The 25,733-nt window shown below is 44.9% G+C and overlaps 3 protein-coding genes across 38 annotated transcripts; 1 reads left to right on the top strand and 2 right to left on the bottom strand.

Moving 5' to 3' along the window:
- The first annotated feature begins 1,958 nt into the window (after positions 1 to 1,958).
- LOC127930098 (zinc-binding protein A33-like) lies at positions 1,959 to 10,291 on the top strand. 33 transcript variants are annotated; one of them, XM_052519325.1, is made up of 10 exons: positions 1,959 to 2,463; positions 3,375 to 3,470; positions 3,627 to 3,857; positions 4,001 to 4,023; positions 5,088 to 5,206; positions 5,351 to 6,734; positions 6,782 to 6,875; positions 7,205 to 7,345; positions 7,722 to 7,768; positions 8,192 to 10,291. In XM_052519325.1, the coding sequence occupies exons 1-6, from the start codon at positions 2,062 to 2,064 to the stop codon at positions 5,890 to 5,892; spliced, it is 1,413 nt and encodes a 470-aa protein (XP_052375285.1). In that variant the 5' UTR covers positions 1,959 to 2,061; the 3' UTR covers positions 5,893 to 6,734; positions 6,782 to 6,875; positions 7,205 to 7,345; positions 7,722 to 7,768; positions 8,192 to 10,291. The 33 variants fall into 33 exon arrangements, with proteins under 33 accessions (XP_052375285.1, XP_052375283.1, XP_052375280.1 ...); XM_052519323.1 differs by having other exon boundaries at positions 7,205 to 7,392; XM_052519320.1 differs by having other exon boundaries at positions 7,205 to 7,439.
- Positions 8,332 to 22,846, bottom strand: LOC118380750 (long-chain fatty acid transport protein 1-like). Of its 4 annotated transcripts, none has more exons than XM_035767729.2 (13): positions 22,375 to 22,846; positions 21,781 to 21,948; positions 21,184 to 21,578; positions 19,428 to 19,739; positions 16,520 to 16,589; positions 16,272 to 16,363; positions 16,000 to 16,109; positions 15,639 to 15,848; positions 15,297 to 15,423; positions 14,968 to 15,105; positions 14,642 to 14,806; positions 13,793 to 13,939; positions 8,332 to 13,644 (listed from the first exon to the last, which is right to left on the bottom strand). In XM_035767729.2, exons 2-13 carry the CDS (start codon positions 21,945 to 21,947, stop codon positions 13,487 to 13,489), a joined length of 2,091 nt encoding a protein of 696 aa, XP_035623622.1. In that variant the 5' UTR covers position 21,948; positions 22,375 to 22,846; the 3' UTR covers positions 8,332 to 13,486. The 4 variants fall into 4 exon arrangements, with proteins under 4 accessions (XP_035623622.1, XP_052375256.1, XP_035623623.1 ...); XM_052519296.1 differs by lacking the exon at positions 22,375 to 22,846 and adding an exon at positions 20,062 to 20,139 and having other exon boundaries at positions 19,428 to 19,713; positions 21,781 to 21,929; XM_035767730.2 differs by having other exon boundaries at positions 19,428 to 19,595; positions 21,781 to 22,845.
- A 528-nt stretch (positions 22,847 to 23,374) lies between these two features.
- Positions 23,375 to 25,468, bottom strand: LOC118380751 (prostaglandin E2 receptor EP1 subtype-like). Its single transcript, XM_035767731.2, has 2 exons — positions 24,516 to 25,468; positions 23,375 to 24,262 (listed from the first exon to the last, which is right to left on the bottom strand). Exons 1-2 carry the CDS (start codon positions 25,431 to 25,433, stop codon positions 23,999 to 24,001), a joined length of 1,182 nt encoding a protein of 393 aa, XP_035623624.2. The 5' UTR covers positions 25,434 to 25,468; the 3' UTR covers positions 23,375 to 23,998.
- Between the last annotated feature and the right edge of the window lie 265 nt (positions 25,469 to 25,733).

Raw genomic sequence — 25,733 nt, 5'->3', positions numbered from 1 at the left:
TAGGGGCTTCATAGCAAAGGGGGTGAATACATATGCACGCACCACTTTTCCGTTTTTGATTTTTTTAAGAACAAGTCATTTTTTCATTTCACTTCACCAATTTGGACTATTTTGTGTATGTCCATTCCATGAAATCCAAATAAAAATCTATTTAAATGACAGTTTGTAATGCAACAAAATAGGAAAAACGCCAAGGGGGATGAATACTTTTGCAAGGCACTGTAGATATTCACTTGGGCTGATATTCAATGTCACTATAAAGTTCACACTTGATTCACAAAGCTTGGAGTAAAATAAATGTCAGAGAGGTGAAGGCTCACAGGCCAGCGTAACCATATCTGAGCCACTGCGGCCTATTATAGATGCATACCGGAGTCCAGCTCTAGCTCTGTGGGAGAATGGAGGCCAAATCTTCCACTCTCCTGGAGGATGATGATCTCTCCTGTGCTGTATGTAGAAAGGTCTTCTCTGTTCCCGTGGTTCTCAGCTGTCATACCTGTGGCTGTAGCTTCTGCAATCTCTGTCTGGATGAGTTATGGGAGCAGCAGGGTTCAGAAATATGTCCTCTGTGCATTATCGACTACCCTGGAGGTCCCCAGAGAACGTGTGAGGAACACAGGGACAAACTGAAGATCTTCTGTGTCACAGACCTGCAACCTATCTGTGATTATCATTGGTCAGTTGACCATAAGGATCACAAAGTGTATCCAATAGCTGAGGCAGTGGTGTACTGCAAGGTAAGCTGCGACAGCAAATCTATTTAGTGTTTAAATCTATTCCCAGTGTAGGAGTTGATCCTTGTGGGCTAAGTCCCACTACCCAAACTACTAGGTTACTATAATAGTAGTTCCGGCAACCAGAATGCACATTCAGCTAAATGCCACTAAACTTGAATGACTTCGTCCCCAATAAATAGTCCCTAAGTGTGCCCAAAAGTGTTGCTGTTTTGATGTTCCTCGTGTACAACCCATGATTCTGATTTGAATGAGAGCATCAGGCACCAGAAAGCTGGACAGCAAAATGAATGCATTAAAGGGATAGTTTGCTTTTTAAAAAGTTGGGCTTGTTTTCAACTTCCCCAGGGTGTTGTTGTTTCCACCAAACTGTTTTTAAATGAGCTTGCTGGTTATTTAGTAACATTCAGAAACAACAACACCCTAGCTTGAAAATGAGCTAATCTTTTAAAAAAGCTAACTATCCTTTTAAGACATTATAGGTCTTACAAATGCATTACAACCACATCATAATGCATTATACCTGTAGGCTTTGGGTAAAGTGTTACCAACAAATGCAGGTTAGACATTTACGGTGACTTAAATTGACTTATTTAGGACAAAATAAAAATAAAAGTACATTTTGGCCCGTTTGTACAACAATTTAGTATTTTAAGACATTGCAGACCCTGGGCTGTTTTTAGGACAGGGATTTGTCAAATGTTAGACCCAGCACTTAGTCAAGGCTAAGTTGGACTGTGGAAAACTTTGCAGGGGTCAGTGGAGGGGTATTTTCTTACCCTCCTCCCTCCCACCTAATACATTCTCTCCTTCTATTAATACTCACCGTCTTCCCATCTTTTCTTGGTTATTGTGTTTGATCCCAGAGATCCCAGATGGAGCGTATCATTCTTCTGGAATACGCTGCCCCACCAGTCTTGTGACTTATTAAATGATCAAATGATTATTGCATCACCCTCATCAAAATGTTATTGGCTGTATAAGGCAGACCCCCTTGCATCATCACTCTGACGTGCCAATCTCCACCTTTCCAACAACACTGATCTCAGAACACTGCGTCAATGAAATGGGACTATCACTCACTCTCTGGTCTTCCTCCAAAGATATCTGGTGGATAGCTGTGATTTATCATGCAGTGGGAGGTGTTTATTTGCATATCCACTACTCAAGCCGATGGAAGCCCTATGGACATATTCATTTCCTTTAAGCATTAAAGTTTAACTGAGGTAGACCCCAGAGAACCCCAGCAACAGCGGTGGGAGGAGCATAGTAACCTTATCTGACCCTGCTGCTGCTCCAGCCCTGTTTTAAAAACCTGACAGGCAGAATGACATCCAGGCACCGCGAAGACAATCTCTCCTGCCCCCTCTGTGGAATTATCTTCAACCAACCCGTTGTGCTCTCCTGCAGACACAGGTTCTGTAAAACATGCCTTCAAGACAGCTGGAGTACCCAGGACAGTGAGGACGACTGCCACTTCTGCCCTCTATGCTGGAGGCGTTCCTCCATGAATGAGTTTGTGGTAAACACCATTCTGGAGAAGACCTGCGAGTCCTTCAGGAAGGAGATGAGCATCAGGAATAACCCTATGGGGTGTAAGGAACACGGAGAGACGCTCTCACTCTTCTGTCTGGACGATCTGCAGCCCATCTGTGTTGCGTGCCAGACGTCGGCGGTACACAAGGGGCACAGGCTCTACCCCATTCGGGAAGGTGCACACGACTGTAAGGTAGGCGAACACATCCTTAGTTGTCTTCACTGTGCCGTCAGTGTCACTGTCACTGAATGTGTCACTCATCATCCATACCCTCGCTCCTAACTTTGCTTGTCAGAGGGAAACTAACTTTCATCTGTATGTTCAGTCTCATCTAACCTCCAGCTGCCATCCTTTACCGCCCGCATTGTCAAATAACGCTCAAAACTTTCACAAGTTACTAAACCAGCAGCACTTCTTTCATCATGAAAAGGAATATATTACTTTTTTTGTTTTTTGTTTGATAGTTTTGTTTTGTAAAACCGTGTGTGTTATAGAAACCATCTTTGACACAGTGGGATGGTTAACAGGGGGGTTTGGAAAAGTTGATCATTCTATTAATACATTCATATGTTGGGTTGGTCGATGCTTGGGCCCCTGGGAGGAATGAAACCAGATCCCAGGTCTCTCAAGTGTACCCCTCTACGTTCCCCTCCTCCCCTGGCCCACCAGCTGTCCTTGACCCTGTTCTAGGAACAAGAAACATTTTAATGTTAGAATTGAATTCTCAAAGACAACATCAACAGAGCATGGATCATGAGCTTCAGTGTACCTCAATGCAGAAAACTCAATGTCCAAACATTCTATACATTGCTCTGGAACGTTGACTTTCTGAATCTGTGTGTAGTCTTTTGTTTCATCATCGTCTCCACCCTCGCTGTCACTTAGTCACATGATCCAGACTCTGTTAATGTTGCTGTGGCAATTGCTAGGTCAAGCTATCAATTGATCTGGATCTTCCAGTCAAGGAGGTATTGAGAACCTTTACACATGCAGCTGAATGCTGTGATGGGGGCTGCGATGCAGAGGTACCTGTCAGTTGAAAGCAACACATTACTACCCTGTAGTTTGTGTTAAAGTGTAAATATCTTGCCATTACATTCCAGGAGGAACTCAAGACCGCATTGACCCCATTAAAGGAGAAGCTGCAGCTGTTCAAGAAGGCTATGGTCGTCTGTGATCAAACGGCAGAGCACATCAAGGTGGGGTATTGTATTTCTAGCACTTTAGAAAGATTTTGATGGTGTCCTTTCTGGATCAATACATCTTCTAATGCTCATGGAACCCATCATCAGTAATGTAACCTGGGTTCATTGAGGGTTTCAGGTCTTTCATGTCTTAAACATGTCTAATTTCAGAACCAGGTTGAGCATACTGAAAGGCAGATAAAGGATGAGTTTGAAACCCTTCGCCAGTTCCTGAGAGATGAGGAGGCAGCCAGATTGAATGCTCTGAAGGCAGAGGAGGATCAGAAGAGTCTGCTTCTAAAGGAGAAGATTGAGGAGATGTCCAACGAACTGACGTCCCTCTCAAACACCATCAGAACCGTAGAGCAAGAGATGAGGTCTCAGGACATCCCATTCTTACAGGTATACACAGTATGAAGTTAAACCCTACTTCCAGTACAAAGGGAATTCCCAAAGCAAAATAAAGACTCAAATATAGAAACATAACATGCATGTGGAATATTGTAGCTGTCCATCTAAAAGTGATACATTTACTTGCTTTTCAGAACTACAAGGATATCATCAAGAGGTAAGTGGAGTCAGGAATAGCCATTCATTTGACCCACGGGTTGATCTCATGAGCTAACAGAAGCAAAATACAAAAATAGACAGAGACCCATACTGCCTCACTATCATGTGCCCATAATATACTACTGAAAACAGTCATCTAGCTACTGAATGTGGCAGACACATCTAAGGCTAATGTGTGTTTCCAGATTCAATTATTTTCTTAACTTAGTCCTAGAATCAATCAGATGAATCTTTAACCAGTGATAGGCGACACCTGCATTGCTGATGTTTTGGCGGTATCGAAGGTGTAACTGTGTTGGAGCTGTCAAAATGATGAGCAGATGCTCTTGCTCATAGTCACAAAGCCACACCCCTCCCACTCACGTCGAAAGTTTAAAATGAGAACGTTTAGGCAATTTGGAAATAATGACAGTCAAATAGAAAATCATAAAACTAAATAATGAGGATTTGTATCAGCCTAATTGAGGTGTAGATTACATCTCAAACTCCAGTATTCAAAATGGTAAACAAGGCAACTCCGTGCAGCCAATAGCAATGTCCACTTTAGGTGTAATGCCAGGAGCCGCTTGTGTATTTGACAGCTCTAACACAGTTCCACCTCCAACACCGTCAAAACAACAGCTATGCGGATGTCGGCTTAAGAGTAACTGATTGAATAGAGCTTTTAAAGGTAGACTCAGCGATGTGAAGCAGGTGCACAAAGTAAACAGCATACAACAACTAAGAGCGTTGAAGCGCGAGGCTATACTTCTTAGCTGTTTTGGTACCTACCACGCTTTAGCAGCATGAAGCGAACCCATGCACATATAGATACTGTGTATGACTGTGTGAAAGTTGAATCTCGCTCATCGCAATATCTGCGGTGCTGCTCGTGGCAATGTAATTTCACTGAGTCTACCTTTAATAAAAACAGATCATCATGCTAAAATGAATTTTACTTTGACACAAAATAGCAATAAATATGATACAATCAATCATACATCAATTTCATGGTAAAAGAAGATATATTTTCGCTGGTATAATAGACAGGATTTGATTCATCACTGAATGTCGTCATTCCAGAACCTGGCATATGCCGCTGGATCCAAAGATGATTCCTGGAACTCTGATTGATGTGGCAAAGCACCTGGGTTCTGTAAAGTTCAACATCTGGGACAAGATGAAGAGCATCATTCAATATAGTGAGTATTAATCAAATATGAGTCGGTAGAAGTGACTGTACTGTTTCCTCACAGGAAATAAAGTTATTTAATTTAATCTCAGTTCTGCTCTTTCTATCATTTCTATCTTCCATTTGAGGCTCATATCTTCCCCTCTCTCCCCAGCTCCTGTGACTCTGGACCCCAACACAGCCGCTAGCTGCTTCATCCTGTCTGAGGATCTGACTGTGGTCCAGTGCTGCTCCCAGGTCTTCAAGCTCCCAAACAACCCCGAGAGGTTTGACATCAGTGCTGAGTTACTGGGCTCTGAGGGGTTCTGCTCTGGCCGCCACAGCTGGGAGGTAGAGGTAAAGGCTAACACATACTGGGTGGTAGGCGTGGCCAGCGAGTCCATCAACAGGAAGGGCAAGCATGTGCTGACGCCAGCCGAGGGCTTCTGGACTATACGCTTCCGCAACGGCGAGCACAAGGCGTGCACGGCACCGTGGGCGCCCTTGACCATGATGAGGAAGGAGCCGCAGGTCATCAGGGTGGTGTTGGACATGGACAGGGGCAAGGTGACCTTCTTTGACCCCCGGGAGAGGACGCCCCTCTATACGTTTACAGACCTCATCTCACCCCGGGTGTTTCCTTACTTCTGCACTGCCTGTAAGGAACACCCACTGAGACTGCTGCCCGTCAGGCTGTCTGCTGCTGTGGTGCTCTAGAGGGCTCCATGGGGGTTCATTACTAACAAGCAGTGGAGGCTCAATTACTTAGACAGATCCAGTTGAGTTTACTACCTAGTCCAAGATGATGAAGGCTGATCACTTGGGACAGTCTGGAATAAAGCATGTAATGGTCTTATGTTTGTGAGTATTATGTGTCTACAGATGATATACACTGAGTATACCAAACATTAGGAACAACTTCCTAATATTGAGTTTGCACCCCTTTTGTCCTCAGAACAGCCTCAATTCGTCGGGGCATGGACTCTACAGGGTGTCGAACACATTCCACGGGGATGCTGGCTCATGTTGACTCCAATGCTTCCCACAGCTCTGTCATGTTGGCTGGATGTCCTTTGGGTGATGGATCATTCTTGATACACACAGGAAACTGTTTAGCGTGAAACACCCAGTAGCAGTTCTAAACACTCAAACCGGTGCCACTGGCATCTACTACCATACTCCATTTATATTGCCCATTCACTCTCTGAATAGCACATATACACATTTGTCTCAAGGCATAAAAGTATTTCTTTAACCCATCTCTTCCCCTTCATCTACACTGATTGAAGTAGATTTAACAAGTGATTTAAATAAGGCATCATAGCTTTCACCTGGTTTTTGGACAGTTAGTGTATGTCATGGAAATAGTAGGTGTTCCTATTGTTTTGGACAGTCAGTGTATGTCATGGAAATAGTAGATGTTCCTATTGTTTTGGACAGTCAGTGTATGTCATGGAAATAGTAGGTGTTCCTATTGTTTTGGACAGTCAGTGTATGTCATGGAAATAGTAGATGTTCCTATTGTTTTGGACAGTCAGTGTATGTCATGGAAATAGTAGGTGTTCCTATTGTTTTGGACAGTCAGTGTATGTCATGGAAATAGTAGATGTTCCTATTGTTTTGGACAGTCAGTGTATGTCATGGAAATAGTAGATGTTCCTATTGTTTTGGACAGTCAGTGTATGTCATGGAAATAGTAGGTGTTCCTATTGTTTTGGACAGTCAGTGTATGTCATGGAAATAGTAGATGTTCCTATTGTTTTGGACAGTCAGTGTATGTCATGGAAATAGTAGATGTTCCTATTGTTTTGGACAGTCAGTGTATGTCATGGAAAGAGTAGGTGTTCCTATTGTTTTGGACAGTCAGTGTATGTCATGGAAATAGTAGATGTTCCTATTGTTTTGGACAGTCAGTGTATGTCATGGAAATAGTAGATGTTCCTATTGTTTTGGACAGTCAGTGTATGTCATGGAAAGAGTAGGTGGTCCTATTGTTTTGGACAGTCAGTGTATGTCATGGAAATAGTAGATGTTCCTATTGTTTTGGACAGTCAGTGTATGTCATGGAAATAGTAGGTGGTCCTATTGTTTTGGACAGTCAGTGTATGTCATGGAAATAGTAGGTGTTCCTATTGTTTTGGACAGTCAGTGTATGTCATGGAAATAGTAGGTGTTCCTATTGTTTTGGACAGTCAGTGTATGTCATGGAAATAGTAGGTGTTCCTATTGTTTTGGACAGTCAGTGTATGTCATGGAAATAGTAGGTGTTCCTATTGTTTTGGACAGTCAGTGTATGTCATGGAAATAGTAGGTGTTCCTATTGTTTTGGACAGTCAGTGTATGTCATGGAAATAGTAGGTGTTCCTATTGTTTTGGACAGTCAGTGTATGTCATGGAAATAGTAGGTGTTCCTATTGTTTTGGACAGTCAGTGTATGTCATGGAAATAGTAGGTGTTCCTATTGTTTTGGACAGTCAGTGTATGTCATGGAAATAGTAGGTGGTCCTATTGTTTTGGACAGTCAGTGTATGTCATGGAAATAGTAGGTGGTCCTATTGTTTTGGACAGTCAGTGTATGTCATGGAAATAGTAGGTGTTCCTATTGTTTTGGACAGTCAGTGTATGTCATGGAAATAGTAGGTGGTCCTATTGTTTTGGACAGTCAGTGTATGTCATGGAAATAGTAGGTGTTCCTATTGTTTTGGACAGTCAGTGTATGTCATGGAAATAGTAGGTGGTCCTATTGTTTTGGACAGTCAGTGTATGTCATGGAAATAGTAGGTGTTCCTATTGTTTTGGACAGTCAGTGTATGTCATGGAAATAGTAGGTGGTCCTATTGTTTTGGACAGTCAGTGTATGTCATGGAAAGAGTAGGTGGTCCTATTGTTTTGGACAGTCAGTGTATGTCATGGAAAGAGTAGGTGGTCCTATTGTTTTGGACAGTCAGTGTATGTCATGGAAATAGTAGGTGGTCCTATTGTTTTGGACAGTCAGTGTATGTCATGGAAAGAGTAGGTGGTCCTATTGTTTTGGACAGTCAGTGTACATGTTGACTTGAAAGGTAGCAAGTCTTGAAATAGGTAGACCTGAAACTAGTTAGCAGCCCTAAAAAGGTACAAGTTTGTCCTAGAATGCCAGAGCCCTTACAACACTGGTGTCTTTTACAAACCTTTATTTTGAGTTACACCTAAACAAATGTATGAAAATGGAGACCTAGAATAATGTTCCCAATCATTTCTATCTACAATATTACTCTGAGAAATTGCTTTATTACATAATAATAGGGAAACCATGATCGCTGACTAATTGAGATTTTGAAGATATTGTTTAAATAATGTTCTTATGTATTGGAGTTCCCTAGTCAGGTTGAGCATAAAACCCCAATAGTTCCAGGACACACAGGGCTTCCACAGGGTTCCCACAAGGCACATAATATCAATGTGTGTGAACCTGAGTGGTCAGTCAGTGCATATCATCCATTACTTCAAACATGTTACGTAATCGGGTTAAGTTTTACATTAAATAAATGTAATCTCGCAATCGAAACTCCTACAGTTAGTGTTAGGAATAAGAGGCATGTTCAGCTGTGGCATGTTCTATCATACTACTAACACACAGGTAGCAACACCTCATCCAACATGGACACTCATATATTGCTAAAAACCTGTTCAGTATTTTGTTCTTTACATGGTGGCACACTACTATTACAAGGTTGGGAGCAAATAGCCTAGAACACAATCTTCAAGAGACTGGTATCTCAACGACTGTGGTATGTTCAGTCCCAGCTCTCATTGCCTTTACACTCTCATTGTAACAAACAGACAAATGCTGTCATTTTAACAGACATCCTGGTTTCATGTGAAAACTTGCTCTGCTCTATGTGCATCGTAGTGTTGAAGGCTTGAACGTTTTCATTTGGCTAAACTAAGAAACAACACAAATTAAGAAATACAAAAGGGGGAAAAGCCCTCATCCAACCTTGTCCTTGGACGTTGTTGATAGTGTTAAAAGATGGTTTTGTAACAGTACTAAGGTTTCCCTATTGATTGATCAGTAGCCCTTCAGTCCCCTGATCTAGACTAGATCCAGGGAGAAACACTAATACATGGAGACTTCAGCAATAACACTACTTAAAGCCTGCAGGTGTACTGCTTTATAACGTGTTCTAAGCACAGATGAGCCTTTATAATACTATGTTATTTTTCACAACGTATGAAAATATCAACTGACAAAAAATTGCTGGATGTTTAGACAGGATCATTATGAGTTGATAAGACATTATAAGGGGTCATGCATGCTTATGACACGTCTTACAATGCATTATAAAGGCATGATAAGGCTTTTCCACTCCAGCATATCAGTCTCCAGTATCTGACACCTTGACAGTCACTTTCTTAAAGCCGGTGTGCACTACATGACTTTCATGATCCTAACATGGCTGAGCCTCTCGCACTAAATGACCGTCTTTCCTGTAGTATTTTGTTGTCTTGCCAAAGTAGTGGTGCCACACTAAACCATGTGGCACAGACAGGGCTCACACACTAAACCATGTGGCACAGACAGGGCTCACACACTAAACCATGTGGCACAGACAGGGCTCACACACTAAACCATGTGGCACAGACAGGGCTCACACACTAAACCATGTGGCACAGACAGGGCTCACACACTAAACCATGTGGCACAGACAGGGCTCACACACTAAACCATGTGGCACAGACAGGGCTCACACACTAAACCATGTGGCACAGACAGGGCTCACACACTAAACCATGTGGCACAGACAGGGCTCACACACTAAACCATGTGGCACAGACAGGGCTCACACACTAAACCATGTGGCACAGACCGGGCTCACACACTAAACCATGTGGCACAGACCGGGCTCACACACTAAACCATGTGGCACAGACCGGGCTCACACGCTAAACCATGTGGCACAGACCGGGCTCACACGCTAAACCATGTGGCACAGACAGGGCTCACACACTAAACCATGTGGCACAGACAGGGCTCACACACTAAACCATGTGGCACAGACAGGGCTCACACGCTAAACCATGTGGCACAGACAGGGTTCACACGCTAAACCATGTGGCACAGACAGGGCTCACACGCTAAACCATGTGGCACAGACAGGGCTCACACGCTAAACCATGTGGCACAGACAGGGCTCACACGCTAAACCATGTGGCACAGACAGGGCTCACACGCTAAACCATGTGGCACAGACAGGGCTCACACGCTAAACCATGTGGCACAGACAGGGCTCACACGCTAAACAATGTGGCACAGACAGGGCTCACACACTAAACCATGTGGCACAGACAGGGCTCACACGCTAAACCATGTGGCACAGACAGGGCTCACACGCTAAACCATGTGGCACAGACAGGGTTCACACGCTAAACCATGTGGCACAGACAGGGCTCACACACTAAACCATGTGGCACAGACAGGGCTCACACACTAAACCATGTGGCACAGACAGGGCTCACACACTAAACCATGTGGCACAGACAGGGCTCACACACTAAACCATGTGGCACAGACAGGGCTCACACGCTAAACCATGTGGCACAGATAGGGTTCACACGCTAAACCATGTGGCACAGATAGGGTTCACACGCTAAACCATGTGGCACAGATAGGGTTCACACGCTAAACCATGTGGCACAGATAGGGTTCACACGCTAAACCATGTGGCACAGACAGGGCTCACACGCTAAACCATGTGGCACAGACAGGGTTCACACACTAAACCATGTGGCACAGACCGGGCTCACACACTAAACCATGTGGCACAGATAGGGTTCACACACTAAACCATGTGGCACAGACAGGGTTCACACACTAAACCATGTGGCACAGACCGGGCTCACACACTAAACCATGTGGCACAGATAGGGTTCACACACTAAACCATGTGGCACAGACAGGGCTCACACACTAAACCATGTGGCACAGACAGGGATCACACACTAAACCATGTGGCACAGACAGGGCTCACACACTAAACCATGTGGCACAGACAGGGCTCACACACTAAACCATGTGGCACAGACAGGGTTCACACACTAAACCATGTGGCACAGACAGGGCTCACACACTAAACCATGTGGCACAGACAGGGCTCACACACTAAACCATGTGGCACAGACCGGGTTCACACACTAAACCATGTGGCACAGACAGGGCTCACACACTAAACCATGTGGCACAGACAGGGCTCACACACTAAACCATGTGGCACAGACAGGGCTCACACACTAAACCATGTGGCACAGACAGGGCTCACACACTAAACCATGTGGCACAGACAGGGTTCACACACTAAACCATGTGGCACAGACCGGGCTCACACACTAAACCATGTGGCACAGACAGGGCTCACACACTAAACCATGTGGCACAGATAGGGTTCACACACTAAACCATGTGGCACAGACAGGGTTCACACACTAAACCATGTGGCACAGACAGGGCTCACACACTAAACCATGTGGCACAGACAGGGCTCACACACTAAACCATGTGGCACAGACAGGGCTCACACGCTAAACCATGTGGCACAGATAGGGTTCACACGCTAAACCATGTGGCACAGATAGGGTTCACACGCTAAACCATGTGGCACAGATAGGGTTCACACGCTAAACCATGTGGCACAGATAGGGTTCACACGCTAAACCATGTGGCACAGACAGGGCTCACACACTAAACCATGTGGCACAGACCGGGTTCACACACTAAACCATGTGGCACAGACAGGGCTCACACACTAAACCATGTGGCACAGACAGGGCTCACACACTAAACCATGTGGCACAGACAGGGCTCACACACTAAACCATGTGGCACAGACAGGGCTCACACACTAAACCATGTGGCACAGACAGGGCTCACACACTAAACCATGTGGCACAGACAGGGCTCACACACTAAACCATGTGGCACAGATAGGGTTCACACGCTAAACCATGTGGCACAGATAGGGTTCACACGCTAAACCATGTGGCACAGATAGGGTTCACACGCTAAACCATGTGGCACAGATAGGGTTCACACGCTAAACCATGTGGCACAGATAGGGTTCACACGCTAAACCATGTGGCACAGACAGGGCTCACACACTAAACCATGTGGCACAGACAGGGTTCACACACTAAACCATGTGGCACAGACCGGGCTCACACACTAAACCATGTGGCACAGATAGGGTTCACACACTAAACCATGTGGCACAGACAGGGTTCACACACTAAACCATGTGGCACAGACCGGGCTCACACACTAAACCATGTGGCACAGATAGGGTTCACACACTAAACCATGTGGCACAGACAGGGCTCACACACTAAACCATGTGGCACAGACAGGGCTCACACACTAAACCATGTGGCACAGACAGGGCTCACACACTAAACCATGTGGCACAGACCGGGTTCACACACTAAACCATGTGGCACAGACAGGGCTCACACACTAAACCATGTGGCACAGACAGGGCTCACACACTAAACCATGTGGCACAGACAGGGTTCACACACTAAACCATGTGGCACAGACAGGGCTCACACACTAAACCATGTGGCACAGACAGGGCTCACACACTAAACCATGTGGCACAGACAGGGCTCACACACTAAACCATGTGGCACAGACCGGGTTCACACACTAAACCATGTGGCACAGACAGGGCTCACACACTAAACCATGTGGCACAGACAGGGCTCACACACTAAACCATGTGGCACAGACAGGGCTCACACACTAAACCATGTGGCACAGACAGGGCTCACACACTAAACCATGTGGCACAGACAGGGTTCACACGCTAAACCATGTATGCACAGACAGGGCTCACACACTAAACCATGTGGCACAGACAGGGCTCACACACTAAACCATGTGGCACAGACAGGGCTCACACACTAAACCATGTGGCACAGACAGGGCTCACACACTAAACCATGTGGCACAGACAGGGCTCACACACTAAACCATGTGGCACAGACAGGGCTCACACACTAAACCATGTGGCACAGACAGGGCTCACACACTAAACCATGTGGCACAGACAGGGCTCACACACTAAACCATGTGGCACAGACAGGGCTCACACACTAAACCATGTGGCACAGACAGGGCTCACACACTACAAGATTCCTCACTTGGTCGTGAGGATTGTCCATACCACCGTGTCTCGTGAAAACAGTTATGTGATTAGATTTAACGTAGCTACAACAAGCTGTGGCTCAAAGCAGTCTCATAAACGTGTCGTGTAAACCCATCTTAATATAGTCCATCTCATAGAGCCATTCTACCCTCCACTATAGCACTGTGTAGCTCCTCATTCACAGCCTCATAACGCCCTGCTCTGGAGTTCAAAAAGTAAATCTGATCAGTTGATAAGCGCGGATCGTATCCCTCCCTCTGCAACCGGGTCTTCTGGATTTTAAAGGTACCTAGGAGGAGGGAAACAAAGAAAATAGGTCATTAATATATTTGATTATTTCTTGGAATGAGCATTAGACGCTTTATGCAAGGCCTTATAAAAAAATACAATTGATGGATATTTCACATTAGAATTAGCCTTGTGTCCAGTCCACTCACCTGTGGTGTCTACTTGTGGGGAGATGCGTAGGAACACGGGACGGGCGTAAGGGGGCAGGGCCCGTTGGACCTCTCGCAGGAACACATCACAGTCAAATGTCCCTGTTGGGTCTGCGATGGCAGCCATCCCTGCCTTCCCTTCCACATCTACGGGGAGACAAACAACACGCCAGGCTTTTCACAACACCATGCTGCAAAGGGCCAAAGTCTTCCTAATCACGCAACCTCTCTGTAGACTGGTCCAGTTTAACATTTATTTAACAGGGACAATGCTGTCAAATCAACATTTAAAAAGGCCCAATTCAGCTGTTCTTACATCAATACCAAATCATTTATGGGTAACAATTAATAACAATAGTGCTATTTTTCCATTAAAATTTTTAAAAATAAACAAATGGCTTCTTTTTTATTTATTTTTTTAGCAAAAAACAATTTCTCAAGCAAGAATTTGGCCTTGGAGTGGTTTGAGTGTAGAGGAGACAACTGAAAACTAGCTGTTACTGGCAGAGAGGTTCGGAACTCTTGTTGGTCGATTAACTAGAATTACCACCTGGTGATGTCACCAGGCAAGCCGAAACTCCACCCATGCAAAACCTGCTGATTAGAAGTTCCTGTGTAGATTATATTTTCAACCAGAAACTATCAGGAAATAGCACTGGTCAATTTTGTTAACACTTTTACAGAGTTTGTTTCATCAGCTGTACAATGATCAGCTGTACAATGATACAAAACACAGGTAAAACAGAATTTTGACTGCACTGGGCCTTTAAGTGGAGAGTAACTCCTGGTTTCAACTCCTGTCACCATCATACATGTAACATGGTGCACATAATGTGAACTTCATCTCACCTGGTACAGATACCCCATACACAGCCACATCGGCCTGGCCCAGCAGACCACTCAGTGTTCCCTCCACCTCGGTGGTGGAGACGTTCTCTCCTCTCCAGCGGAACGTGTCTCCACTGCGGTCCCGGAAGTACATGTAGCCTAGCTCATCCATCACCAACACATCCCCTGGGAGGAGGCAGAGAGGTGAGTTGATGACAAATCACATTGTGGTAAAAATAATAAAAAGATAATGACTGATATAATAGCATTAATTCCAAGTATGATAATCAAAATAAACATTAAATCGACAATTATTGTTTAATCACACTAAGAGCCTGTGGATTTACCTGACAGATATGCCGAGTCATTTTTCTTGAAGACATTGTTGGCAATCTTCTTCCTGGTGGCATCCTGGTTGGCGTAGCCATCAAACCTCCGTAGCGGATCCTGTTGGTTGATCCTTCCCACCAGCAGCCCTGGCTCCCCTGAAGAGAGGAGTCGTACATGGAGAGGTCAATCTATCCAAGTCTAGTTATGAATCCCTTTTTACATTTTTCACAACATGCTTTACAGTTACCCAGGTTAACATTCACACAGTTGGTTTTGTAAAAGTCCTATATTTATCGATATTGTGTCTAAAAATGTAGACTTTCGATATCGGTGCCCATTTACTTACCAGGACGGCAGGGCACACACAGGCCGTGCCTGTCCCTCACCAGCTCTGTGGTCTCCTCATCCACTTTCATGAGGCAGATTGGATACACATTGGGCAGGATGCGGCTGTTGAACCCACAAGCTCCCACCTTGTCAGTGGAGAAGACATAAAAAGTATTTGATACCACAGGAAGAGCCTTTTATGTAAATAAGAAATAATAATGGCCCAAGAATAGATCATTGAGGTACACAGCATTGTATTGTGGCTCTATAAAAGTTGTCGTCTTTAGCAAAAATATATTGCTCTCTATTATTTACATATTTGTTGATTAAGGCAGTTGACAACATTACCCATGACCCCTACCTTGCCATCCATGTTGGCGATACTACAGTTGCATTCAGTGGCTCCGTAGAACTCCCCAACCTGGGCCACCCCAAAGCGCTCGGTGAAGGCCTCCCAGACGCTAGGGCGCAGCCCATTCCCCACCGCCAGGCGAACCCGGTGACCCTTCTCAGAAGGCCGCACCGGCTGGGACAGCAGGTAGCGACAGATCTCCCCTATGTACTGCACCACCTAGTGGACGGATGGGGAACAGCGTAGACATCAGATTTAAATTCAATGCAGGTTTCAATCAAAAATCTTATAGCTGCACATCTGCCACCTAAGAGTCAGGATGTTCTTCCTATGCTCATAGAAAAGGATACATAAGCTTTTTTCTACTTACAGTGCAGTTGTGCTTGATGCAATCTTCCCAGAAGCGACTGGCTGAGAATTTCTTCTTCACCACCACAGTGAGTCCATTGATGAGACACTGGCCTACACCCATGATATTACCTGTAAAGGAAAGGAACATTGGACAGCCAGTGAAGGTGACAGGTTGAGGAGGAGAATCAGGACCACACTGTCAGACCAAACCAAATGACTCCTGAAAGACAGTGGAAGGTGATGGGACAGAAGCAAAAGATGGAGAGATGGATGAAGAGAAGACACACACACCTGCAGAATGGTAGAGGGGAAGGCAGTCGTAGATGATGTCATCCTGGCGCATGCGGAAAGCATGGTAGCCAAAAGCAGCGATACGGTAATACCTGAAGATAGAACAACACAAAACGGATTCAATAATCAAATACATGAATGCAGTGGGTGCTAAGCTATGCTATAGCATTGGGAATTACTATACGCAGAAATACACCAGACAAGTGTCTCGCTGCTGGATATTAGAATGCTGAGACTGAGAGACTCACCGACTGTGCACCACTATGGCAGCTTTCGGGAGTCCTGTGGTGCCTGAGGTGTATATATAGAACAGACGATCTGTTGGGGTTGGTGGTTGTGGGGGAGGATGGAGAGAGGAAAGGGTGAAGGAGAGGGTGAAGAGAAGGAGAGGGGGGGAAATGGGAGGGTGGAGGAAGGATAAAAGGAAGGGAGGGAAGAGGGAAGCAGGGGAGGATGGAGAGAGGAAAGGGTGAAGAGAAGGACGGGGGGTGGGGAAGGATAAAAGGGAGGGAAGAGTGAAGCAGGGGAGGATGAAGAGAGGAAGGGAAGGTTAAATAACATGACATTCTATTTACAACAGTGAGACTGATACTCACAACCAACGCAAGTATGAACATCATGGGACCACGCAGCCGGTGTACCACTCAGGAAAAAGATGCATTCTGTCTCCTAGAGATGAACGTACTTTGGTGCGAAAAGTGCAAATCAATCCTAGAACAACAGCAAAGGACCTTGTGAAGATGCTGGATATCCACTGTATCCACTGTAAAATGAGTCCTATATCAACATAAACTGAAAGGCCGCTCAGCAAGGAAGAAGCCACTGCTCCAAAACCGCCATAAAAAAAAGCCTCTGGTCTGTCCTCTGGTCTGATGAAACAAATATATAATTTTTGGGCCATAATGACCATCGTTATGTTTGGAGGAAAAAGCGGGAAGCTTGCAACCTGAAGAACACCATCCCAACCGTGAAGCACGGGGGTGGCAGCATCATGTTGTGGGGGTGCTTTTCTGCAGGAGGGACTGGTGCACTTCACAAAATTGATGGTATCATGAGGTAGGAAAATTATGTGGATATATTGAAGCAAAATCTCAAGACATCAGTCAGGAAGTTAAAGCTTGGTCGCAAATGGGTCTTCCAAATGGACAATGACCCCAAGCATACTTCCAAAGTTGTGGCAAAGTGGCTTAAGGACAACAAAGTCAAGGTATTGGAGTGGCCATCACAAAGCCCTGACCTCAATCCTTTAGAAAATTTGTGTGCAGAACTGAAAAAGCGTGTGCGAGCAAGGAGGCCTTACAAACCTGACTCAGTTACACCAGCTCTTGTCAGGGGGAATGGGAACAACTTAATGTGGGAAGCTTGTGGAAGGCTACCCGAAACATTTGACCCAAGTTAACTTCGCTAGGGTAGGGGGCAGCATTTGGAATTTTGGATGAAAAGCATGCCCAAATTAAACTGCCTTCTACTCAGGCCCATAAGTTAGGATATGCATATAATTAGTAGATTTGGATAGACAACACTCTAAAGTTTCCAAAACTGAAAGAAATAATGCCTGTGAGCATAACAGAACTGATTTGGCAGGCGAAAACCTGAGAAAATCCATTCAGGAAGTAAGATTTTTTGTTGTTGTATTTTTCTATTCAATGTCATTACAGTATCCATTGACTCAGGACTCAAATTGCAGTTCCTATGCCTAGATATCAACAGTCTTTAGAAATTGTTTCAGGCTTGTATTCTGAAAAATGAGGGAATAAGAGCAGTCAATGAGTGGACCCTGCCGTGCCACAGAGCTTTTTCATACGCGTGACCGAGAGAGTGCCTTTCATGTTAACATTATTGTCCGGTTGAAATATTATCGATTATTTAGGCTAAAAACAACCTGAGGATTGAATATAAACATCGTTTGACAATTTGGATTTTTTTTTGTCTGCCTGTTGTGACTGCGTTTGAGCCTGTGGATTAATTAAGAAAAAGCAAACAAACTGAGGTTTTCGGATATAAAGAGAGACTTTATCGAACAAAAGGAACATTTATTGCATAAATGAATGTCTTCTGAGTGCAAACATATGAAGATCAAAGGTAAGTGATTAATTTTCTCTCCATTTCTGACTTGTGTAACTCTTCTACTTGGCTGGTTACTGTTTGTAATGATTGTCTGCTGGGCTATGTTCTCAAATAATTGTAAAGTATGCTTTCGCCGTAAAGCATTTTTGAAATCTTACACCGTGGTTGGATTCACAAGAAGTTAATCTTTAAAGCTAAGTAAAATAGTTGTATCTTTTCTGAATTTTTATAATGAGTATTTCTGTATTTGGCTCTCTGCAATCTCACTGGATGTTGGCCAGGTGGGACACTAGCAATGCAGTGCCTTAGACCGCTGCGCCACTCAGGAGGCCTGATATATCTAATCAAGGGCTTGATGATTAGTTGACAGGTTAAATCAGGTACGCTAGAACTGGAATACATCAAATACATGGAATTGGCTGAGGGTATGTGAGGAGAAGTTAATTTCCCCTGGAGATAAGTTCATACCAACAACACATTATTTACTCAAAGCTCAGCTGATACCTGGAGCTGTCAATCAAAGCCACATCTGACCTAGACTGAATCTGTGACACGCATACCAAAAAATAACCAGGACTGAGTAGAATACAAAATCACCAGGAAATTGGGGTAGATGAATCATCTTAGGGAAAGAGCTTCCAATTTAGTCTTGGTAATTACAGCTCTTTGTCTGAGCGAGACAGTGAGTGACAAGGAAAAGTGACTGAACTGTTTTATTTCACTTGAAAAAGTGAGGATGACAGTGGAATATTCATGTGGAAAACACACCATGCATACAGATCCATTTTTTTCTTGTGGCCATATTTTACCCATCAGCTCTGACCTACTAAGCTGTCAATGTGAGATGGGTATTAGCTGATAGTTGTTTTACATATGGCGAGATACATTTTATCTTGTTGGAGACTGCCCAGAGATTGTGAGGTATATGTTACCTTGGCAGCAAGAGAGCATAGTAGTGTGTAGTATTATGGTGTTATACACAATATTACATTCTGAAATGCTTCAAAATAAGTGTCCAGCCACAGCCACATCTGTAAGTTATAGGAGACTGGATGAAGAATAAGATGTGAGGGGAAGGAGGACACTCACCATTGAAGCTCTTGGGTGGGATGCAGGAAGGAGGGGGCAGTGTAGGGGCCGAGGCCAGGATATAGTCCAGATTCTGGGCAGACAGGGAGGCCAGACAGTCTACACTGAGCTCTCCTGTACAAAACCGCACCATCGACGGGCTCAGGGATGAGCTCACCTCCAACATGGCTGAGGAGACAAAGAAAGAGAGGAGGGAGAGGTAGGAGTGCGAGAAATAGAGGCAGAGAGATGAGGCAGAGAGATGAGGCAGAGAGATGAGGCAGAGAGATGAGGCAGAGAGATGAGGCTTAGAGATGAGGCAGAGAGATGAGGCTTAGAGATGAGGCAGAGAGATGAGGCAGAGAGAAAGGGGGAGAAAGATGATGGGAGAGAAAGGGATAGAATAGGAATAAAATCTAACGTTTAAGTTCCTTGCTCAGAACATGAGAACAAATGAAAGCTGGTGGTTCCTTTTAACACGAGTCTTTAATATTCCCAGGTAAGAAGTTTTAGGTTGTAGTTATTATAGGAATTCTAGGACAATTTATCTCTATACCATTTGTATTTCATATACCTTTGACTATTGGATGTTCTTGTAGGCACTTTAGTATTGCCAGTGTAACAGTATAGCTTCTGTCCCTTTCCTCGCTCCTACCTGGGCTCGAACCAGGAACACATCGACAACAGCCACCCTCGAAGCATCGTTACCCATCGCTCCACAAAAGCCGCGGCCCTTGCAGAGGGGAACAAATACTCTAAGTCTCAGAGAGAGTGACGTTTGAAACACTATTAACGAGTACCCCACTAACCATTTCACATCGGTTACACCAGCCTAATCTCAGAAGTTGATAGGCTTGAAGCCATAAACAGCACAATGCTTGAAGCATTGTGAAGAGCTGCTGGCAAACACACTAAAGTGCTGTTTGACTGAATGCTTACGAGCCTGCTGCTGCCTACCACCGCACAGTCAGATTGCTCAATCAAATATCAAATCATAGACTTAATAATAACATAATAAAACACAGAAATACAAGCCTTAGGAAAATTAATATGGTCAAATCTGGAAACTATCATTTCGAAAATAAAAAGTTTATTCTTTCAGTGAATTACAGAACCGTTCCGTATTTTATCTAACGGGTGGCATCCATAAGTCTAAATATTCCTGTTACGAGCCAGGCGGCCCAAACTGCTGCGTATACCCTGACTCTGTTGCACAGAACGCAAGAGAAGTAACACAATTTCCCTAGTTAAAACACATTCATGTTAGCAAGCAATATTAACTAAATATGCAGGTTTAAAAATATATACTTGTGCATTGAGTTTAAGAAAGGCGTCGATGTTTATGGTTAGGTACACATTGGTGCAAAGACAGTGCTTTTTTCGCAAATGCGATTGTTAAATCACCCATTTGGCAAAGTAGGCATTGATTCAATGATAAATTAACAGGCACTGCATCGATTATATGCATCGCAGGACAAGCTAGATAAACTAGTAATATCATCAACCATGTGTAGTTAACTAGTGATTATGTTAAGATTGATTGTTTTTTCTAAGATACGTTTAATGCTAGCTAGCACCTTACCGTGGCTCCTTGCTGCACTTGCATAACAGTAGTCAGCCTGCAACGCAATCTCCTCGTGGAGTGCAATTTAATCGGCCATGATCATGTCCAAAAATGCAGATTACCGATTGTTATGAAAACGGCTCTAATTAATTGGCCATTCCAATTAATCGGTCGACCTCTACCCCAAACCCCACATTTCCAAATCCCACCTACCACCAGCCAGCTCGGCTCCGAACACGATCCCTCTGGACACAGACACTCCAACACAATGCAGGAGAGCGTCCCTCCGCAGGTTGAAGTTGATGAGTGCTGCCTCCACCCCCACCTTGGCCAGGCCCAGCCAGAGGGCCACCTGCAAGGGCCGGCTCTCCATGAAGAGGGCCACCACATCCCCCGGGGCCCAGCCCTGGGCCAGAGCCCATTGGGCCACAGCGTTAGACAGCAGGTCCAGCTGGGTGAAGGTCCACGTCTCTCCTGTGGCATCGTAGACGAGGGCGGGTTTATTTGGGTGCTGCTTCACCGTCTGGGCAAAGATGGAGGGGATATTGCTGTTGCGCCGTAGGTGGTGCCACAAGGCTATCTTGACTCGTAACAACACGTAAAGGCCACTGGAAGGAGTACAGAGAGGGAGTTAGTGAGGGAATGTTACTATTTTACCATTACCTATAGTGATGATGACTAACTAGTAAAAAGGTACATTTCCTGAAGAAAATGTGTGTGCCTGCTTCAGCAGTCTAAATGTGTTTTTTTAATGGTAGTAGAAGTTGACGCAAGCACACTACATATTCTTAACAAATTAAAGGCACTCACTTTAGGTCTCTTTTGGCAGTACGGACTACGATGTAGAGGTACTTCCAACCACCTGTGCCCAGAAAGACCCCGAAGCCTGCTGCTAAGCTCCAGGACCAGGGGACCCCGAAGAGACGCAGCAGACCCAGCGATCCCAGAGACAAAGAGGCACTCGCTGCATTGCGCATCCTAGCAGTGGAGAGGAGTTTCAAAGGGTTATAAGGGTGGGATAAGTGAGCGAGACAGGCCTACAGCATGGTGTTAAAATGTAATGGCAGAGGGGTAAGGATAGAGGGTGTACTACACGTGGCAGTGGAGGACAGAGGTAAGAGTGCTTTTGGACCAGTCTCTCTTATAAAAATGACTAACTTGACTGTAAATGACTACCTAACTTGACTAATTTCAACAGTGAAAATGTAAATATATGTAATTAATTCAAATTAAATGCGAGGTAGCCTCGACCTTATAGCATGGCTTATAGGATTACATACTGTATAGTTGGTGTTTGAACCGTGATTTATTTCTTATTTTAGGCAGGCTAGTTAAAGTGCACTGTGCAAATTTTTTTATCATATAATGCAGCGTTGCCTACAGAGCGTAGGCCTGGTCTCTTACTTATGATCATACACGACCCGACGACGAACTATTTGAGAGCGATGTCCCTAACCTTTCACCTAGTAACCGAGTATTCTACAAAACGTTCAATAGCGCTTTAGCCACTACCAGGCTTGTATACAAATTAGAATCGCCACCACACGCTGTTGAGTTCGTTGCAAAGATAACATTTATCATTTGAAATATTGCTACATTAATACGTATCTAAATGTTACAACAGTTTAACTGTCACCACACCAAATTGCTTTTAGAACAACGCCTCATGTAACAATGCATCAATTTATGAACATCAAATGCATAGCCTACGCGCTCTAAAGAATTCCGAAACAGATTCACTAAATGATGAATGACTAGACAGTTAATGGATACTTATCTATTTGTAGTAGCCGAAATATAAGAATCACAGTACTATGTACTCCATATTGAATGTTATTGCATTGCGACGAACCCCAACAGCACCGCCCAAATAGTATCGTTCTTTCGCTGTGAACTCAGCCATTAGCTCCTCATCGAATTACCGACTCAATCCCATTGGCCGATGTTATGATGACGAAGGAGAATCCGCCTCTTGGCCCGCCTGTTTCAGGTTCACTTCATCTAGTTGACCAATGATTGCAAGTGTTGCTACATATTGAGACTATTAAATCAAATTCAGATAAATACTGTGTACTGTATACAGATATCCTACTGATACGATATATGTGTGTGATGCAAAAAGCCCTGATCTATTCTCTACTTTGTCATACAGAGGCTCTCAGGTAGGCTATACTTTCCTTATAAGTCAAATAGTTTTGACCTCTACAGTAGCCTAATTCGTTCTACAAATGTTGAAATTAAACTTGAAAGAGCAGCTGTTTATTTTGAATCACAATGAAGCAATTCCATGCCGCAATTTAAAGTAGACATAAACATTACAACAGTCTGGTGGGTTACAACAAAGATTATCTATTATATTGACAAGATAGTCAAGTGGTCGATCTCACAATGGACATACATGTCCTCAAAGATGGAAAGCAGGTGCGGGAGGCGAGATCAGGTGGAACCATTCTAGCCAATGAGAGTGCAGAAAAAGCGTGTGAACAACAGGCATAACTGATAGATATTGTTTTTCCAAAGTTGCCGAAATACCACGTGTAACAACCTAACCATTACAAAACCTATATTCGATCAAATAAGCCTCATGTAGCAAATGAGCAATTACATTTTTTTGTTGACCATATTTGACACTGGCATTGACCATTCAAAAATTCCCCACTTCGTGGTCTTATTTTCATGGAAAGATTTTGGACAGAGTAAAAAACCCTGTCGCTTCGCCTCTTCTTCACTATTTAGAAGCATTTCAACACAAATACAGTAGTACAAATTAGAGACTGATAAGCTTGCAGGTGTTTACAGGTCACTAAACTAAGTGAAACATCTCTAATGTGTTTATGAGTTGACCAACTCATGACTGCCAACTGCCCTTCTGCTATGAGTACATGTCCACATTCTTGTACTGTAGGCCTATGCATCGATGTGCAGTATCTCAAACCTGTTTCACTTGGTGTTTTTGAGTTCTCTCTTCACTCAGTTCATCACAGAGAGTGTATCCACAAATGGGAATATCTTTACACACATTCATGGTTCAATGTAGTCCAATCCCCTGTCTGCGTGAGGCTGTAGTGCAGGAGCTGCTCTGTGTCAGGGTGGACCTGGAGTCTGGCTGGAGGACGCGGAAGACCCTGCGCAGCACAGCCCGTCTGAGCAGGATGTAGACCCAGGGGTCCAGGATCTGGTTCCAGGTGGCCATGCGGAGGCCCAACAGAACCAGCTTCTCTGACTGACGTACTGTGTGGCTGGAGCCTCGCCCGCCGCGGCAGAACTGACCCACCAGCAGAGAGATGGAGATCTGGTGATGGTGGACAGAAAAGCCACTATGTTAGGGACATAAAAGCCACTGTGGGTCATTGAAAGGCACACTGTATATGAGACAGGCCTGAATAAAGGAGGTGAATATGTTGTATCCTACTATTCATTTTAGAAGCACTTATGTGTCTGTGTTTAAACAAGCAAAAGCCTTGTCTACAATAAGCAGGCTACCAATGTTAAACCATCTACAGTATAAACAAGGTCAAATGTCAGTGGAGGCTCTAGCTACTCACTAGAAAGGGGCTCCAGCACACACAGGACACCATCGTGATCACTGTCAACTGGGCCATCATCTCTACATCCAGCGAGCGTAGGGGAGAGGAGGAGGTTCTTCCATATCGTCCTGGTGCTGCTGTAGTGTTTGTCCTGATGCCCTGGGAGCTGAGTCTGGCCTGCAGCAGAGCCAGCCCGCTCAGGGTGTTACAAATCAGGGAGAGGCTGAGCGCCGTGAGCCCCAGGCCGGAGAAGGTGAGGGCCAGGCTGGCGTCGGCCGTGGAGAGCGGCCCGTGGACTGTCAGAAAGCACCAGGTACCAGGGAACTGGGTTGTGTAACTACCCACGTCCACCAGGGGGAGCCCGGCCAGCAGCAGGGCGAGGAGGGACAGCAGGAGGACAGCCAGACGCATGTGGGCCACCGTGATCAGGGCAGAGTGGAGGAGGGGCTGGGTAATGCCCATACAACGCTCCACGGCCATGGCACTGCCCAGTAATAGAGGGCACAGGCCGAAGAACACCAAGCTGGCACCGAACAGTTGGCAGAACATCCCGGCAGGCTCGGTGGTGTCACGCATTCCTGCAGCCACCCTGTGCCTCCCACTCTGACCCAGGTGCAGATGGAGGGCAAAGGCACCAGGGATCAAATTACCAGCCAGGTCGGTTAGCAGTAGAGCCCCCACTAACAACAGGAACGGAGCTTTGGCCCGATGTCTGAAGCGTACATAGGACTTGGCCAGGATGCCCAGGGCGCTTAGGTTGGAGAGGCCACCCAGGGTCATGGTGAAACAGGACAATCCAAAGGAGGGAGGGTTGATGAGGGGTGGCAGTGTGGTGGCATTCAGGGTCTGGATGGATGGACAGGGGCAGGAGGAGAAGTTGAGCTCTGGGAGGTGATGGAGGACAGAGGCAGAGGAGGGGGCAGAGACTGTAGCCATGACGTCATAGAGGAGCACAGAGTATTCAGCTTCAATGCCATCTGCAAAGAATGAGCGATTTTAAGTTGAAGAGTGGTTCAAATGTTTGTAAGCAAACAATACTTGAGTATTAGATCTATGTAATCCAGCCTGGTCTCATAGACTAGATGTAACATAGTACATGTAAATCCAGGGCACACAAATTTGTATCATATGTTACATTTGGTATGGGTACATAAGACAGATGATTGCTTAAGTTGGGATGGATGGGTGCGTGTATAACGCAAATGTCTAGCAACCCAAAGGTTCCGAGTTTGAATC

This window comes from Oncorhynchus keta, chromosome 5 (genome assembly GCF_023373465.1).
Source record: "Oncorhynchus keta strain PuntledgeMale-10-30-2019 chromosome 5, Oket_V2, whole genome shotgun sequence".
Lineage (NCBI taxonomy): Eukaryota > Metazoa > Chordata > Actinopteri > Salmoniformes > Salmonidae > Oncorhynchus > Oncorhynchus keta.
This window is presented reverse-complemented; position numbering and strand designations above follow the sequence as displayed.

What these genes read in the sequence shown, in the direction of transcription:
- LOC127930098 (XM_052519333.1), top strand. Translation starts at nt 2,062, where the DNA reads ATGACATCCAGGCACCGCGAAGACAATCTCTCCTGCCCCCTCTGTGGA. An exon ending in AAACGGCAGAGCACATCAAG is followed by an intron (nt 3,471 to 3,626) that starts GTGGGGTATTGT and finishes GTCTAATTTCAG; the next exon opens with AACCAGGTTGAGCATACTGA. An exon ending in TACAAGGATATCATCAAGAG is followed by an intron (nt 4,024 to 5,087) that starts GTAAGTGGAGTC and finishes TCGTCATTCCAG; the next exon opens with AACCTGGCATATGCCGCTGG.
- LOC118380750 (XM_035767729.2), bottom strand. Translation starts at nt 21,947, where the DNA reads ATGCGCAATGCAGCGAGTGCCTCTTTGTCTCTGGGATCGCTGGGTCTG. An exon ending in ACTGCCAAAAGAGACCTAAA is followed by an intron (nt 21,579 to 21,780) that starts GTGAGTGCCTTT and finishes TACTCCTTCCAG; the next exon opens with TGGCCTTTACGTGTTGTTAC. An exon ending in GCATCAAGCACAACTGCACT is followed by an intron (nt 15,849 to 15,999) that starts GTAAGTAGAAAA and finishes TCCGTCCACTAG; the next exon opens with GTGGTGCAGTACATAGGGGA.
- LOC118380751 (XM_035767731.2), bottom strand. Translation starts at nt 25,433, where the DNA reads ATGGCTACAGTCTCTGCCCCCTCCTCTGCCTCTGTCCTCCATCACCTC. An exon ending in TGTGCTGGAGCCCCTTTCTA is followed by an intron (nt 24,263 to 24,515) that starts GTGAGTAGCTAG and finishes CACCATCACCAG; the next exon opens with ATCTCCATCTCTCTGCTGGT.